The sequence below is a fragment of the Poromitra crassiceps genome, assembly GCF_964638095.1.
Source record: "Poromitra crassiceps genome assembly, chromosome: 8".
In the NCBI taxonomy this organism is placed as follows: Eukaryota; Metazoa; Chordata; class Actinopteri; order Beryciformes; family Melamphaidae; genus Poromitra; species Poromitra crassiceps.
Window position 1 is genome coordinate 46,222,745 of NC_139629.1, and position 17,363 is coordinate 46,240,107.

General features: G+C 43.4%; 1 protein-coding gene across 2 annotated transcripts in view; it reads right to left on the reverse strand.

Annotated features, from left to right (window-relative positions):
* Positions 1-12,874: 12,874 nt before the first annotated feature.
* LOC310781826 (cyclin-dependent kinase 17-like) overlaps positions 12,875-17,363 on the reverse strand; it is a 77,971-nt gene continuing 73,482 nt past the window's right edge. For both annotated transcript variants that reach the window (XM_083642458.1, XM_083642459.1), the window contains one exon: positions 12,875-16,151. In XM_083642458.1, the coding sequence (XP_083498584.1) occupies positions 16,114-16,151 (38 nt within the window). In that variant the 3' untranslated portion in view covers positions 12,875-16,113. The remainder of the gene's footprint in view (positions 16,152-17,363) is intronic.

The window sequence follows — 17,363 nt, forward strand, 5'->3', positions numbered from 1 at the left end:
TTGTACAGAATGTATTTTTTTATACAGAATGTAAATTTTGTATGTCATATCTTGAAACTATGCAAGTTGTTTGATATCTTGAAACTATGCAAGTTGTTTGACCCCAGGAAGAATAGCTGCAGCTCTGCTGTAGCTAATGGGGATCTTAAATAAAGACAAAGGCAAATTAAAATAGGAGAAAAACGAAGCTTTTACTCACACACCAGTGTTCACACACCCCAGAAATAGATGTCAGTGTTTTAGAAACAATACGAATTTCCGACCAGTGAGAGGCAGCAATGTGCCGCAAGGCATCTAGTCTGCCGGAAAGCTATCTTAACAACGAAGAAGAAAACGCTCACTAAACTGACTGCAAGCCTTGTTTACGCTATATTTTCTAGGCTGATATCAGACTGAATTGTCAACTCGTAAACTCATAGGTCGTCTTGTCAATTTAATGCAAATATCGGACAGTTACTATGCCTTCTTGCGATGCAGTTGGTTGTACTAACCGTACTTCAAAGAAAGGTGGTTTCCACTTTTTTCGGTGAGTGAATGCTAGTAAGTTGTCAGCTAACCAGCTAACGTTAACAGAGCCAGACGACCAGCTATGCTAATTGCTAACATGATGGTTGAATGTAAAAAAGAAAAAGGGGAAAAAATGGTCTGTCAAAGCGATAACTTAATATTACTTGCACATCTATTTGTGAAGATTTCCTCTAGGTGATCCAGACAGGCTGGACCAGTGGATGCTCAAAATGAGGAGGCAGAACTGGACTCCTAAAAAGGAATCTCGTCTGTGCAGTGCACACTTTGAGAGTGATCTCTACAGCACTGACTCAATGGTACATAGACAGCCTTTTTTCCATACCTTGCAAAGAATCCACCAAGTTATTGGTTTAAATAGAGGAAGTATTGTCCAACATTAATATACATTACAATACATTGATAATGTATTACTAAATACTTGATTAGGGGCATAAACTCGCATTACTCTGTGCTGTCACTGTTGATGTGAACTCTGCAATAATGTCATATATTTGTTATGTTTCTTGTATTATTATTTTTTTATTAGGGAAGGACATTGCTCAAGAGCACAGCTGTGCCAACCATGTTTTCTTTCTCCAATGACAACAAAAAACAGCGAAGAGGGAACAGCTTGGTAACTATTAATGAGGAGGTGAGAGCCCTATTCCTGAAAATAACAATGTCGAGGTAGAAAGTGGCGCCAACAGTTTTGCTGCAGATCAGAGTGATGTCATGATGGAAGATACACCTGAACAGGCCTTTGTTGCTCCACATGTCACGCCACGTTCACACACACGCCTAGAGCGACGCTTAAAGCAACGCCTAAAATTTAGGCGTCCTTGTTAACAGACGAGAGCGTTCACACATACCGCTGCCACGCTGTGCTGAAGCCACGCTCGCGCTGTGCGTACGCTGCGCTGCATTTATCGTTTAGGCGTCTGTTCTATTTTTCAGCTCTAGGCGCGCTGAACTGTCAAGCTGGCTGTTGTTTCTGGTGGACTTGGGCCATATTTTCTACCGAGTTTGCCCAAAAGGGAGGGTGGAGCGCGAATTAATGAGTGCATAGTAGGAGAGCTGTCCTTCATGTGTTCCTCTATTAACGTCTTTTCTGTCAGATGTATATATACCCCCCCTGTCTCAATGCATGTATCACTCATGGTGTTGATGACTCATAGTCACATGATTACCCGAGGGAAAATAACAATTACAGCGGGCCAAGAAATAGACAGACATCCTCACTTGCACATTACAATAAAAAAGAGGACTCACCCATGCTATAAATCAGATCTGAAAAGTGTAAAAAAACCGCTGCTCATGTGTTCAGCGTAGCGCAGAGCGTGGCGTCCTGTGTGAACGAAAATAGGCGCCAGGCATGCATGAAGCAATGCCTATATGCGTAGGCATAGGCGTAGGCATAGGCGTAGGCGTGTGTGTGAACCGGCCGTCATGCTTGATGACGTTACTCTGACAGCAGTCAATGTAGACCACATCAGAGGTATTTCAGAAAGCAATTGTCCACTCCATAATGAAAACGCATTATTCAGCCAATAGGGATAGAAACAAACATGAGTTGGCACATTGCCAGGTTTGGCACCTGTTTGCACATCGCCCAAAAGTCAGCTGCCAAATAGTGGTCGCGGTAAAATTAAAGGGATACGCCAACATTTTGAGAGTTTAGGCCATTTGCCATATTGCCGATATTAAAACTAGAATATAAATGGCTTTATTTTCAATCTGTGTGCAGTACAAACTGTGGTAGAGTGAACGCTGAACGGTACAGCAGCCTACTACCCCCATTCACTCACCCAAAATACACATTCCAACAGCACCAAAACACTCACATGTTGTGACTCGTGTACTCGCCACACGATGAAATAATCAAAGTTATGTGAAACAGTCATTTTCATAGTAAATCCACACACCGAAAACTAACAAAGAGTAACGGAACTAACAGAGTATAACCTCATGCGCTGTGTGCAGTCATCAGTACAGTGCATGCGCTCTGTGCAGTGGGTAAGCTTTGAGCAACAGTTAAAGATAATTTTAATAGCAACGATAATTTTTAATGTGGATGAACTGCATTCATACTCCAATTGTCTTGGTAGTACATTGTTAAATTTAAAACCACATTCAAATACAAAGTTGAATATCTACATAACTTAAACGCACAAACCTCTTAGGAATAACACCCACTAACTCTGCAGTAATGTTTTGTTTTTTTGTTTTTTAGGGAAGGAGCTGTCTGAAGGACACCGCTGTGCCTATTTGTTTGATAATTAAGGAGGGGGTAAATTGCAAAGAGGAGGTTGCAGATGGAGACATTGGGGGTGGTGGGTTAGGGTTACATTACATTGGGGGTGGTGCCAATAGTCTTGCTGCCAATCTGAGCAATGACACGACACACCCGTCTTTTGAAAGCTGGCAAGAACCTCTCTTCCTCGAGGGGGGGAGAGACCAAACCAAAGACACACCTGCACAGGCCTTTGTTCAAGATGTTGTGCGCGATGACGTCCCCCTGACAGCAAGTGTGTGTGATGATGTTGGATCGGACGGCAGCGTTAAACTCATAAATGTGGATGGAACAACTAGCAGCGTTCAACTCATAAATGCAACAACAGCAATCATGTCAAGACAGTTGCCACCTTACTGCTCTCTGCGTGATCACTGCTACACTCTTTCAGAGACTCCCAGAACACTTGAAAGTCCACCTACAGCAGAGGCAAAGCTATGTTTAGTAGAGAAAAAGCTTTGTAAAGCTCGCAAAAAGCTGAAGATGAGAACCCAACATAATAGAAGACTGAAGGCCAAAGTTTCTTCCTTGAAAGGTGTAATAAAAGGGCTTAGGAAGAAACTTCGAATGGCAACTGAACGTGCGTCTCTTCTTGACGGTCTTGACGATGTTCCCCGAGAGATCTTTCAGAGAATACGAAAGAAGAAAAAGTTTGTTTCCGAAAACTTGAAGCAATTCGCAACAACACTGCACTGCTACTCCCCTAAGGCCTATAGATACGTCAGAACGAAGTTTCACTTGGCTTTGCCTTGTCCTCAAACCTGGTGCCGGAAAGTGCCGGAGTCCACAAAGCAGTCCACCCCAGCCAAACCAACAGACACGGACGTCCGGGACGCTGAGGACCAGGCTGCCTCCCAAGATCTTTTGTGCAACGGATCACAAAACTCACTGATCGGGTAATTTTTCAAAGCCAGTGCTGCCCTTGGGAGTGGGAAAAGAAGGGGAGTCCACACCACAGTCCACCCCAGCCAAACCAACAGGCACAGATGTCGGCACTGATCAGATCATTTTTCACATCAGCACAATAGAAACAAAGGGGTTAATGGATCTAAGGATTTGGTTTTGGAGAATGAAATGTTCTGGTGTCGAGCGCCTCTCCTCTTATGAGGCATATTAAGAGGGTCCCATCCTCATCTCTGCTTCTGAGCTGCACTGTAGAGAGCAGCTCCTCGTGCTCTCTGCTTGCTCCAGTTTGCTGCTTCTTGCATCCGGTGGTGATATTGTTGGATTACCAAATGGTCTTTTTGACTCAGTTTACTCTTTTTGTTTCACATTTTGTGCATTCAGTCACAACCTGTTGACATTTTGGGCTTGAGTTGGATTTTTGTGTAACTTAGTTAGGACTGGACTGATGAGACTATTTCATGTTCTCATCAAAAATCAGTTTGTGTTCTCAGCAAACCGTCCCTTTTTGTTTTGAACACCGCAAGGAAATAATCCCTCGCCAAATCTTCCCGTCTACACTGTCCAAATGGAAATTGTTCCAACGTCTCACAGCTCAGTCTGGGACCGGCTACACCGTACTGGCTGTCATGGGTCTGTTCTCAGTGGCGGGGATCCTCCTCAACGTCCTGGTGGTTGTGGTGACTGAGGCACAGGCAGCCGCTCAGCTACGCCCCTGGTCAACCTCGCCATATATGAGCTGAGCTGAGCTGTGTTCGGAGGTCTGCCCACCATCATGACCAATGCCCTGGGACACTTCAGTCTGAGACGCCTGGGCTGCGTGCTGGAGGGCTTCGCCGTATTTTTCTTTGGTGCGTCAGTGTAGAGCCCGCCTGCACCTTTGTTTCACCCAAAAAAAGTTTGCATGTGAACATGTTATTTTCTACTTGATGTGATTTAATTTTTAATGTTAAATAATTCATGTTTTTTACTTGGTGCAAAGCTTGGTGGTGGAGACACATTTTTTTTCTGACATCATCCCCTCTTTCACTCTCTCGCTCTCTCTAGTTCCAGGATTATGCTGTTCCCACTGTCCTGTGTGTGTGGAACCTGTGGGCTTCAGATCGTCAAGTCTCTGAGATGGAAACCACATCTCTTCTCTCAACAAGAACCAAAAAGTCTCTGGTCACTGCACTAGAGCCTCTTCTGGTCTCGTCTTTCGGGGCGCCTGTTCCGGGGGAAAGGGAACTGGAGCGAATAGCGTGATCCTCCCACGCGCTACAGTATGCAATATTTTCTTTCGGATGAGGGCAAAGGCTGGAGGCACCCTCTCTGCCTGTGATTGGCCTAGCGTCAAGCGTTCATCCAATCACATTCGCTTGGCTATCCTGCGTCTCTTTCTACAGTCTGTGGTCAGACAGACAGCAGTTTCGCTTGCTAGCATGCATGACACACTGTGTTTGTTTTTTATATAGTCTGGTCTCTCTGGTTTATAATGCGTATGTAGCCTACAGACAAATAAAAAAGAAAATATAAAAGATTAATGATAATTGATCAAGGGTTATATAAAAACTGTCAATGCCCATTTACTCATTCTAACACAAGAGTGACATGTATTTGAATTGAAATATGTATCAGTAGTCTATGGTGTTTGCCCAGCCCTTCATTGGGAAATGCAGCTTTATGGAGTGGGATCACGTGGAGATGGTCTTCAGAAACTTTGATGAGCTTGACAGTAAGTAAACATTGTTTCAGATACATGGTGTAGTTGTGGAAAAGTGTGTGTTAGTTTGGAAGAGGAGTGCACCACTAGGTGGAGACATGCATCCATAGCAATGTTGATTTTGTAGACGAAAACTGAGGAAAAATGTTAGTCGACTACCTATTTTCACTGGTGAAAACTAGACTAAAAATGTTAGGGAGGGACGAATTGGGAAGAGATCCAATCAGAAGAGAAGAAGAAGTTAAACATCTGTGTATGTATTGCACATTCAAACCTTAAAACAATTTCAGAATAACATTAATATATCTTTACAATAAGTTTGGAAATTCTAATGAATAGTTAGTTACGGTTTTCTTTGACTTATAAGATGAGATGAAAATACTAAGTCTTAGACACTTAGTCGAGGAAAACTTGACTAAATAAAATCAGGATGAGGTTGACTAAATATGATAAGAGCTTAAGAGAAAGTGGATTGTAGCTCACTCAGATAAACATGTGAATGTTGTGTGATATGCAAAGGTTGTTGGTTCAATCCCAGCCTCAGGCAATTTCTTAAAAAGTACTCGCATTATAAGCTGCAGCAGTGATCCTTCTTTATCATCACCAGTAGTTTGAACACTGATAGAAATAAGCTGATGAAGGAGACTAGTCAGTCCCTGACTCTAGCTCAACTCACTGGTACAAATCTCACCTGTCTCACTCTTTATGCTCTGTGTTATTGTCAGTGTGAATACAATGTGTAGAAATCAGAAATTTAACTCCCAACAGCTCAGCTCAGTCGGCTGAGGCACTGTCTCTGTCTGACAGGTAGACTGTTGGTTCGATTCCCAATGGAGGAGACATGTTACAGCACTGCCCTGTCTATAACATCACGAGCGTAGCGCCTCCTACAGGCAGATACACAGAGCGACACAGCGCCTCCTACAGATCCACAGAAATGGACACTGTGGGCAGACTGCAAAGAGATCCAGACATGTCATATACTGAGTCTAGAGCATTTTTTCAGAAAGTTATTTTCACGCCTAGCCGCAGCCAACGCAAGCGCACAAAACGTACTTCCAATGTCAGTAAAAATTCAGCGCTCTGTGGTTTTCTGTCTCATCATTTATAAAGATTGTCTTGCTGGAATAGTTAGGAATAGTTATCTTTCAGGAAATTATCGTGTTCTCCTACAATCCAGAACAATGTAAAACACCAGAATAATGGTTTTATTTTCAGTAAATAGTGAACCCACACCAATAGACCAGGGAAGAGCCAATTCACTCAAACAATTGACCAACAGATTAAAACATTCTTTCATTCGGGAGATGGATTTCTGAGTTAACAACGCTGCCCTTAGAAAAAATCACATATATCATCAGGGGTAAACAGGAATTGTTTGGGACGGGTTGAAAGATTGACTGTTTCTGTTTTCATCTGCATTTTGTTTTTTGCTTCTTTATTCCATTTGCTCTCTGTATTTCATTCTAAGTACCTGTACATGAGTCAAGATGTAACTGAAAAAGTGTAAGTTAAATTAGTCAGACCCCAGAAGAATCATGGTCTGTATGTCGGTGTGTTTTTGTTTTTGTTTTGTATGTTTGTTTATTTTTCTGTTGTGCTATTGTGGGGAGGGGAGGGAGGTGGGATATGTATGGGATGTTTGTATTGTAATTTGTATAAATGTCTAAATGTGATAAATGAAAAACAATAAATACAATGTTGGGGGGAAAAAAACACTATTTCATTTCGCAATCACAGAATCCACAGGGAAACTCTGTCCCCTGGTACTGACACAATTGCAAAACAGTGGAGTTTCCAGTCATAGTGTTTACTATAAAATTGGACAAAACCCTGAACGAATTCTTAGTGAGACAACAGCTGAGACTAGAGATACTGCACAAGAAGAGCTATCCTCAAAACTTGACCTGCACACATTACAGCAGACAGTGTGATGGCTTCAGTGTGCAGAGACATGTTGGCTCTGTGTGCCACCGTTCTCCTCTCCTTCATGTCTGTGAGCCATGCAGCTCCTCTGTCCTGTGAAGACCTGCTCAGACCTCTGGATCAACTGGAACCTCATCATTTGAAGGGAATATGGGCTTTAGTTGCAGGCAGCCTGAACCACCTGCCATCCCTGGAGGCTCTCAAACTTAGAGACAGCATCACCATGGTCTTCTCCAACTCCAGTGAAACATCCACCATCTCCTACACCCAAATCAACCATTTTGGTGACAAGTGCCAGAACCTGCCCTATAACATCTCGATAGAAGGCAGCACCTTCACCTTTGATGTGGGCCGCCGGTTCAATCTCACCGGGACCTTCCTCCGTACGCCCTGTCCAGACTGTGCAGTGATGCGCTGGGATGTGGAGTCGAGAAAGAGGGTGTCACTGGATTTGTACCTGGTCAGCAGGAGGAGGGAGGTGGGGAGGGAGGAGATGGAGGAGTACAAGGCTCAGCTGGAGTGTCTGAAGCTGCCTCCACCTGTGGTGATGGATCCCAGCAAGGAGCTTTGTCCAGAACAGACCTCCAGTGAACCAGCAGCAGCTCAGACTGAGGAGAAAACAGAGGAGCAAAAGGCTTGAGAGACTTTGCTACATGATATCCATTTGAATAAACTGTATGTCAAAATCAGTGTGTGCTTTATGCAGATGGTAAATTATATGTATCTCTTCATATTTACTGGAAAATCTTCAGTTAACTAACATAATCAAGTGGATAATTTTTGGCAATTTGATACGTATGTTGTATCCATTCACATCATGTGAAAAAACTTCAGTGTTTTTGATTACATTATGTCATTTAATGCAGTTCACTATGCAGTGTATTTTTTTTGTCTTGCAACAATGGATGCTGAAACAAAAGATTTGAGAGACTCTACTATCACTGTTGTGTGAATAAAGTGTAGGCTATGTCAAAGTCAGTGGGTTATTTATGGTAAACTATCTTATCTTGTTATCTCCTATGTTGCCCTCAAATCAGCATGGCTTGATTAGATGTATTTTGTTTGCATGTCCTCTTTCAATGTCAGTATAAGTAGAGTAGCTACTGCAGGGATGACATAATTTTGTAGGCTTACCCAGAAATGGCTGCCATTCTGGTTCGTAAATGGAAAAGGCTATGGGATTTTAGAATTGGGATTTCGCATGAAATAAGGTCTGTGGTTAACACAAGCTTATGGGAGTGGAAATGTGTTAAGCAGGATAATCTTCACAAATGAGGGCTACTTTTATGACTTTTGAAGCGCTTTCTGAAAATCATGTTTAAACAATAAAATAATGATTTGTCTGAGGTTGTATGGATGCAGTGAACAATGTGTGGTGTGCGTTGTCAGTGCAAAACCAAAGTACAAAGGTGACATAAGCTTGGTGAGTGGAGAGGAGTTGATGTGCTGAATGCAGGGCAGGCAGCAGCCTCCCCATCTCCAATCAGGCTAATCAGCCCACACCTCAGCTCAGCAGCCAGGGGCGGGGCCAACTAACAACAGTGCACAGGCCTCCATTGGCCAATAGGGACTAGGGGCGGCCCGTCACAGGAGACAACAGCTGAGCTGACAATAGAAGGGCTATCCTCAAAACCTGACCTACAGCAGACAGTGTGATGACTTCAGTGTGCAGAGACATGTTTGCTCTGTGTGCCACCTTTCTCCTCTCCTTCATGTCTGTGAGCCATGCAGCTCCTCTGTCCTGTGAAGACCTGCTCAGACCTTTGGATCAGCTGGAACCTCATCGTTTGGAGGGGATATGGGCTTTAGTTGCAAGCAGCAGGCGCCACCGGCCATCCGTGCAGGTGGACAGTGCCGCCATGGTCTTCTCCAACTCCAGTGCAAACTCCACTGCCACCTCCTTCACCCGAACCCTTCGTTCTGGTGGCACGTGCCAGTACTGGCAGTATAATGTCTCGTTAGAAGGCAGCACCATCACCTTCGAATCAAAATATAACTTCACCCTCCTCAGCTGGACCTTCCTCCATACGTCCTGTCCAGACTGTGCGGTGGTTCGCTGGAATGTGGAGTTCGAGAAGCAGACGTCATACCTGGTCAGCAGGAGGAGGGAGGTGGGAACGGAGGAGATGGAGGAGTACAAGGCCCAGGTGGAGTGTCTGAAGCTGCCTCCACCTGTGGTGATGGATCCCAGCGAGGAGCTTTGTCTAGAAGAGACCTCCAGTGAACCAGCAGGTAGCAGCTCAGACTGGGGAGAAGAGGAGTAAAATGTTTGAGAGACTTTGCTACGGTCACATAGTGTGAATAAACTTATGTCAAAGTCTTGGCTGATTTATCTTTATTTTATTGTAGCAGGGTGACCTAAACCGGTGGGTCCCGCCCACTAATTTAAACACACCAGGGGCTCTAGGTTAGTCAATTTGGTTTGCCCCTATAAGTAGACAATGGATTAAGGCTGGCTTCTCTGGTGTCTTTCCCTCCAAACCTCCATTGGAGGAAGGTATGTAGCAACCCATAACTTTGATTTGTAAACCTTAGCCTACGTCAGGGGTGGGCAATTATTTTTCATGGGGGGCCACATGAGAAACCCAGATTGTTGTCGGGGGCCGAACAAATATTGTCATGCCGTAACCCATGGATGGGTAACTTTGATGATAGAGAAGGCCACAAAAAATGTCCTCGCTACCAGGTTTTGCTGAGGGCTTCACGGCGCCAGCGTGAAAAATTTGGTGCATTTGAAGCCACGTTTAGAGGAATAACTAATTTTAAATCAACAGTTGTGATGTCATTATTCAGTCTTAACCACCAATATTTCATCCTTTTCTCACTCACTCCTATGTCACCACCTGCTCTCAGGGCTTGAAATTAACTTTTTTGACCACCTGCCAATATGGCTGCTAGATTTTAAAGTTACCAGGCAATTAGAATTTCCACTAGCCAAAATGTTTTTCTTGAAATAAATCAGAATATGAGTGGGTTAATTTAAGCATAATATCAGTAAGTGGCCCGGGATGATCAAAGCCTGTGTTGCGGGTCACACGAACAAAAATGCAGTCTTGAAGCTAAATAAATCCAAAACCAATGAGTTAATTATTTAAATTTCTAATTCAATGTAGCCTTTTAGTCATAAAGATTATTGAAAGATATTCCATATTCCAGACTGAAATGCTATAACAGAAGTGGAGTATTGGCCAGAATGACATGAACATTTGGACACTTATTCAGCGGGTATCTTGCATGTTGCGTTCAGATGCACTGTGTAAAAAAAAAAAAAAAAAAAATCTTTTCTTTTTTCAATTCCATCGCGGGCCACACAGGGGCCGTAGTTTGCCCATGTATGGCCTACATGTTTCCTGGTGTTTATTAGACTGTCCATTAGGCAGGCTACGTAGGCTCCTGGGTCGGCCTGCAAAAATGGGTAAACAGTCCCATGCTAGGTGCATGGGTCTGGGTATAAGGAGCGGTCAATATTTCTATGCTAACTGCTTTTGAACATAAGCTGCTATTCTGCCCTTCTCATGCTGTAGCTACAATTGTACCTTGATTTAGTAAAAGATTAATTGTTTGTTTAACTGTCCAGAACTAAGATTTCCCTCTTTGTGCCCCGCGCATAGGCCTGGCCACTGGAGTGGGTGGGGCAGTTTTATCAGAGCTTGTTTATCTGCTCTTTCACATGAGAATGAGAAACCTTCCTAACAGAGTCTGCTTGCTTGTCCCGAGGACCACCTGACATAGTCAGACTGTGAAAAAACTCAGACTGATTACTTCTCCAGTTGCCTGCAGGTGGCGCTGCTCCAGAATGAAACGATATGTATGTCTTCTGCATTATGAATTTAAATGACATGTAGGCATATGTTACAGTGAAAATGTCATTATTTATAATAATGTATAGTATTCAATATACAAATTTGTAATTAAATTAAAGTTATTGATCCCCATGGAGAAATGAGGTAGTTATGTTTGAGAGTTCTATACAATGCTGTATGTTCCAGGAAGAATAGCACCCATGAGAATATTTTTTTGTTGTGAAGCTTTTGCAAAGTTAATAAATGATCACATCAGTCTCCAAAGTATAATCAATGTTAATACCGCTGATCATATCATATCATATCATATCATATATTCTGTCTGTTCACATAGGCCTCTGCAGCTTTCGCCTTCAAAACTAGGCTACTCGTCACCAAAGCTCATGATGACGTTACGTTTTTAAAAGCCAAAGGCCTGACTAGTGTGTCCACAACGCTGGCTGATTCTCTACACACACTATTGGATCAAATAATTGAATTAAGAAAGCATTGTATGACAAGAAGTGAAAGGCCTCATTCCAAAACACATCCATTTTAGGAAAATGTTGCTACTTGAAATTCAATAAAAAAAAAACAAGCAACCAAGCAATCAAACAAACAAACAAACAAACAACAAACAAAAACAGGTGATTTCATCACAAAAACAAACTCTGTGGGGGCGTCCCGATGGCTCACCTGGTAGAACACGTACCACAGAGGCTAGTCGACCCGGGTTTGAATCCAACCAGTGGTCCCTAACGCATGCCATTCCCCTCCTCTCCCTGCATCCCCATCGTCCTGTCCAATAAAGGCAAAAATATATAAGGAAATGTCCTAAGATGTCTCAAATAGTAGCTCAGCATGTGCTATCAGTAATTTTGTACAGGTGTGTAGTGTGTAGTTGATGTCTTGGAATTAAAGTCTTCAAGTGGTCAACTAGTTAGTCAACTAGAGGAATGTTTATTAAAGCAACTGGCCTTCAGATGAACTTTACTGGTATCATAGCAGACCTCAAAGCCAGCCTGCAGTGGGAACATGGTGTCCAGATAAGGTTAGAGCAGAGATGGACATCAGTTACGCAAATTACCCCCCACCAGCGCACCCCCCCCCCACGCACGCTCACTCACACACACAAGTTGTTACACCTGTCACAACTACATTTTCACCATAATACAACTCATACTTTTTGTTGTTACATACTCTTAAAGCGCAAACATGGTTTGTTGTTGCTGTGGTATTTTTAAGTGTCTGATCATCCTTGAAGCCTCTCTAATGTCAATAGTCAGCGGTTGGATTAGGCTCCTTTAATTAAGTAGCTTACATATAAGCTATAAGAGAACACACAGATACACGGCCAAAACATTTATAATTGCAGACGTATATTACAAATTATATCAAATGTTTTTTTGTTTTAGCCTAACAGAATTTTGTTTATGTGTGTAGTACATTATAGGCCAATCATGATTTGGCTCAGCTAGATGCCATATAGCAGTAAGTATAAATACAAGTAACAAGGTAGCTCCTCAAGGATTTGAAGCAATCGGCTGTTGAAATCTCTGCCATAGCTCTGTAGTAATAAAGATGGGCAACTGACATTTAAACATACAGTATACCACACAATGTAGTTAATCACACTTCATTGCAATACAATTTCAAATGATTTAATGACAAGAAATAAGTAAACACATGATTTTTCATGATTTTTTTATTTTTATTAGGTGTACACAAACCTTTTGCTTTCCAAGGTCTGTGCTCAAACATGGTACACACACCCCTCACGCACAAACAAGCCTTTGTCATCTTCTCATGAGCTTTATGGCTTTCATTGGTAAAAATCAAAATAATCAGTATGTTATTTCTGTGCGCCTCGACGACACCACACTCCAGCCTTTTGGATCCAGCATGTTCAAACGGCCACAGAAAACCTTCCGCCTCATTTTGGTCAAGTCTCACAGTTTGATCATTCACAGTCATTTTCCCCACTCTAAATGAACACAAATGCAATCATAATCGTCCTATTACCTTGGCTTTTTATTATTGATTACAGAAATATTGCTATGACTTTCATTAAAGAAAAACAAATGTGAATAGCTGTATCAAACCTGTACACTTTTGTATATACAGAGTGAGGGATCTATGTACATGCTACATACTGTCACACTCTGGGTAAATAAGTAGTCATTCTGACAGACACAGGATCACTTCACCCACCAAAACCTGTATCGTAAGGTGACCAGATTCCTGAAATGAAAATCTGTGACATTTCCAGTTCTGCAGTCAATGTATCATTAAAATATCCAATGTTTTTATCTATGAAATAAAAAAAAAGGGGACAATTCTTGTTTCATGTATTTTGACCATGGTACTGTAATAAACTATGGTGCAGGATACTGATAATCCTCCAAAATACAACAGTAAGACACCAAGTCCTTGAGGAACACCATAGCATGCTGTGATTTGATATCAAAAACCTTTTGGAGATTGCACTAAATGAGCAACATGGTTGGGACCAATGGATGCCGTAGGTCTTCTAGTTTCATAATATACTCTAAGTATCTTCACTTTAGCTTTAGAGCCTCTGAAAGGTAGTAATGTCGACCACTTAGTAGGAGTAGGAAATTGGGGACATTTTCGGGGACAGATCCCAGCTAGGGACAGGTCACCAAAAACGGGTACTGCCCCCAGAAATCGGGGACGTCTGGTCACCTCAGTTTTAGCGGGAAAAGTGCCAGTGTCTGAGGAACTGGAAAGTCCATTTTACACATACTAGCCATGTCATAGATACAGTACGCATGTTGACATGTCTACTGATTGGTGTGTGAAACAGTTGTGTGATTGAGCACCTGGTACGTTGTTCTTTAACAATGCTTTGGTCCTGTTGTTTCTGGCAGCCTGTAACAAAAACAGCGTGAAACAACAGTGTGTGGGAGTGCTTTAAGTGGTGCTAAATAGCCACTGACTGTAGGGCCCAGTGACACAGGCTAAACATATGTTTTTGCTGTAGCCTGCTGTGCCTTGGTAATTTGGGCTGGTCCCAACACTGGCAGCACATACACTTTGTCGTCAAAGAAAGTCGATACTATGTTGTCATTGTCTTCACCGTATTCTACGAACAGTCCTCATGAAGCGCCATGTGAAGGGCTATATGGTGATTGGTTGAAAGAGTCATGTGATCGGGGTCGCAGTCCATTACAGATTTTTTTTTCTCTTCCAGTGTGCCCATTATCGGCATCAGCTATTTCACATACCAACTGAAAACATCTGTGTGCTCTCACACAAACATGCTTCATTCAAGAGATGACAAAGGAAGACATGGGTAAGGTGTCTCTGAACAGCAGCAATGTTGTGCTCAAATGAACAGAGAATGACTGACTCTGACCCAGCTTTGCAAAGGGATTCAACCATGCACACTCGGCTCTAGCGAGGGGGGGGGGGGGTTGGGGAGACCTGCTGTAGCTCACAGCATCCACAAAACGACACTACCAATTAGTCCTGAGCTGAAGGAATGTGCAACACGTCCCCAACGGCATCCTGGGATATCATCAATGCTTCTGACAAGTAAAAAGTATGATCATATATACAGATTAAAAAAAAAAAAAAGTTAAAATATAATGCAGATGGGGAGGGGGAGGGGTCATCGGTAGTGGACTACTCATCATCTAAAGAGGTAAAATCAGGTGCAAAGAGAACATTTTCAACGTCAACACTTTGTACATCAACGCTACGGCACGCGACAAATCAAGACAACTTCAGAGTCAAGGCAAAAGAGGAAGGGGTTGTCTGAGAATGAGCAGGTGAGGTTTTTGTACACTTCCTTCATACGTCTCCGACCTGTAAAGGTCGCCCTCCTCACGTACTGAGCCAGGAGCATCTCGCGTTGTGTGTCGTGTTCTTTACAGCATGTGAGCATGTGTGCGGATGTATTGTCTGTTCTTGGGCGTGTGATTTGCAAGAGTGTACTTGGTGGAGAAGCGGTGAAGTGCTTCTGTCCATTCTTCCTACAGTTAGCTCTTTTTCCTCCTAACGTCTAGCGTAGATGTTACAACACTAGGTTCTAGTGTGTGTACTTTGCATCCTACTCTGCCTGAGTGACCGATGAGGTAAAGTAGTGACAGCCACCCTGACCTCTACTGGACAAATAAGGTGCTAAAGTTGATCTCTGTAAACTCCAATGATCTACAGACCCTAATGTTCAAGTGAACCAATAGTGTGTGTAGGTGTATTTGAGAGAGGAAGAGAGTGTGTTTTTAATTATCATGTCATAAAGGGTCAAGAGGCTAGGCGAGGGTTTAGGGTTGAGGTGCGATATTGAGAATTTGGGTTGAGGCTGAGGCGTGTTATGAAAAAGCAGAGTTCTACAGCTCAGTCTCTTATGTACAACAACAGTCCCATCAAGGAAAAAGGATGAGAGAGAGAGCACTCCTCTCTCTCTCTCTCTCTCTCTCTCTCTCTCTCTCTCTCTCTCTCTCTCTCTCTCTCTCTCTCTCTCTCTCTCTCTCTCTCTCTCTCTCTCTCTCTCTCTCTCTCTCTCTCTCTCTCTCTCTCTCTCTCTCCTTCCTTTTTTCAAACATGCCCACTTTTCACTCCTAGGGGCACGGGGCTCCCTTCTTCACAGCTCACTGATACAGCAAGTTCTGTTCAAACCAACCAGCGCCGCCCTCTTCTGGACAGCAGTAGTAGTAGCAGCAGCAAAGGAGAATCTCTTCCTCTCCCTCTTCACGCTCTTCTCTCGTGTTTTCTCTTTCTTTCTTTCTGTCTTTAGTGTTGAGTTGCTTTTGTTTTCTCAAGTACAAATTCTTCAGTCTTAGTTCTGTGTGGTTTAATTTCCATTCTGCGGTGTGTGTGTGTGTGTGTGTTTTCTCTCCTTCAGCGTGTGTGTGTGTGTGCACGCGCGTGTGTGTGTGTCTCCTTCAGTGTGTGGCGGGTCAGTGAATGTATGTCTGACAGGACGGCGTCCACGTTTTCGCTGTCCTCCTCGCCACAGCGCCCCCGCCAGGCCGGCACTAAAACAACACACTCTGCCTCCTGCTCTTCCCCTGGGCTGAGAGAAAGAGAGAGAGAGGGGGTGAGTGAGAGAGAGAGATGACAAAAAGGTTTGGAATTGATGGACACACACACACACACACACACACACCAGATTCCACTCCATGCCAACAACAAACAATATAGTATCACAATGGCAAGACCCAAGCAATACCATCATATGGTATTGAAAACATAACATATTATGTTTTCTATCCTTTTTCCATAGCTGGCCCGGCCTCGCACAGTAGCGCGTGAACAGGCACAGCTGGCCCAACGCTGGTGGGGATTTGTATTTCCATTACAACTGGGCTAGCAGCTTGTAGGTGTGTCTTTAACTAGTGAGGGGCGTGGCTTGTCTCCAGTCACAAAGAAGCAGCAGCATCAGTACGGCTGTGTGACTGTGACTAGTCCATAATCGTCGAAAGTTGCGGCTAAATCAGTGGCTAGACATTGCATTTCCTTAAATTCTTCACAATAAAAGGCTAATTTGTCAGTGCAACGTTTTTATTACTAAGCAGCAGCAGCAGGAAAAGTTTTCATCAGCTCAGCAGTAAAAAAATCACTGGCTCCGATATGGCTGAAAGCGGTCGGGAGAGGGTTAAATAAAGCAAATATCTGAAAGTACAAACCGAAACACAGACAGCTATCCCAGCATGCTTTGCAAGGTGATGAGCGACGGACGGCAGCGACGAGAGGAGGGGCCATTTTGAAATGGACCAATTGAAGACGGAAATACAGCAAAGGCAGCCAATCAAGCTGCAGCAGCGGGGGCAGGGTTTGAAAGGGCGAAGGCGAGTCCATCGCAATGTATCGATTTTGGTGGGCAGGAGCCGCCACACTGGTGTATGCGCGCACGCGCACGCGCACGCGCACGGCCCGGCGCGATAAAACCTGACAATGGGAAAGGAAATGAGCGCGATGTGACGCGGGCCAGCGCTGGCAAAAGCGCCAATGGAAAATGTCTATATATGACATTGTTAAGGTAACCTCATGTCAAAACCTAAAACATACAGTACTTACCAGCAGCCGTAACACTCAAAACAAACACTTATTCATGCTAAGAAATAGAAAAGAATGCAACACACACACACACACACACACACACACACACCAAACCCAAGTAGACTCACGCTTACAGACTCAATAAAAAGGCTACATCTCCCGCTGGAGAAACCTGAACAGAGCTGCAAATAAAGAGAATCAAAATGACTCCTCCCCATTCAATAAT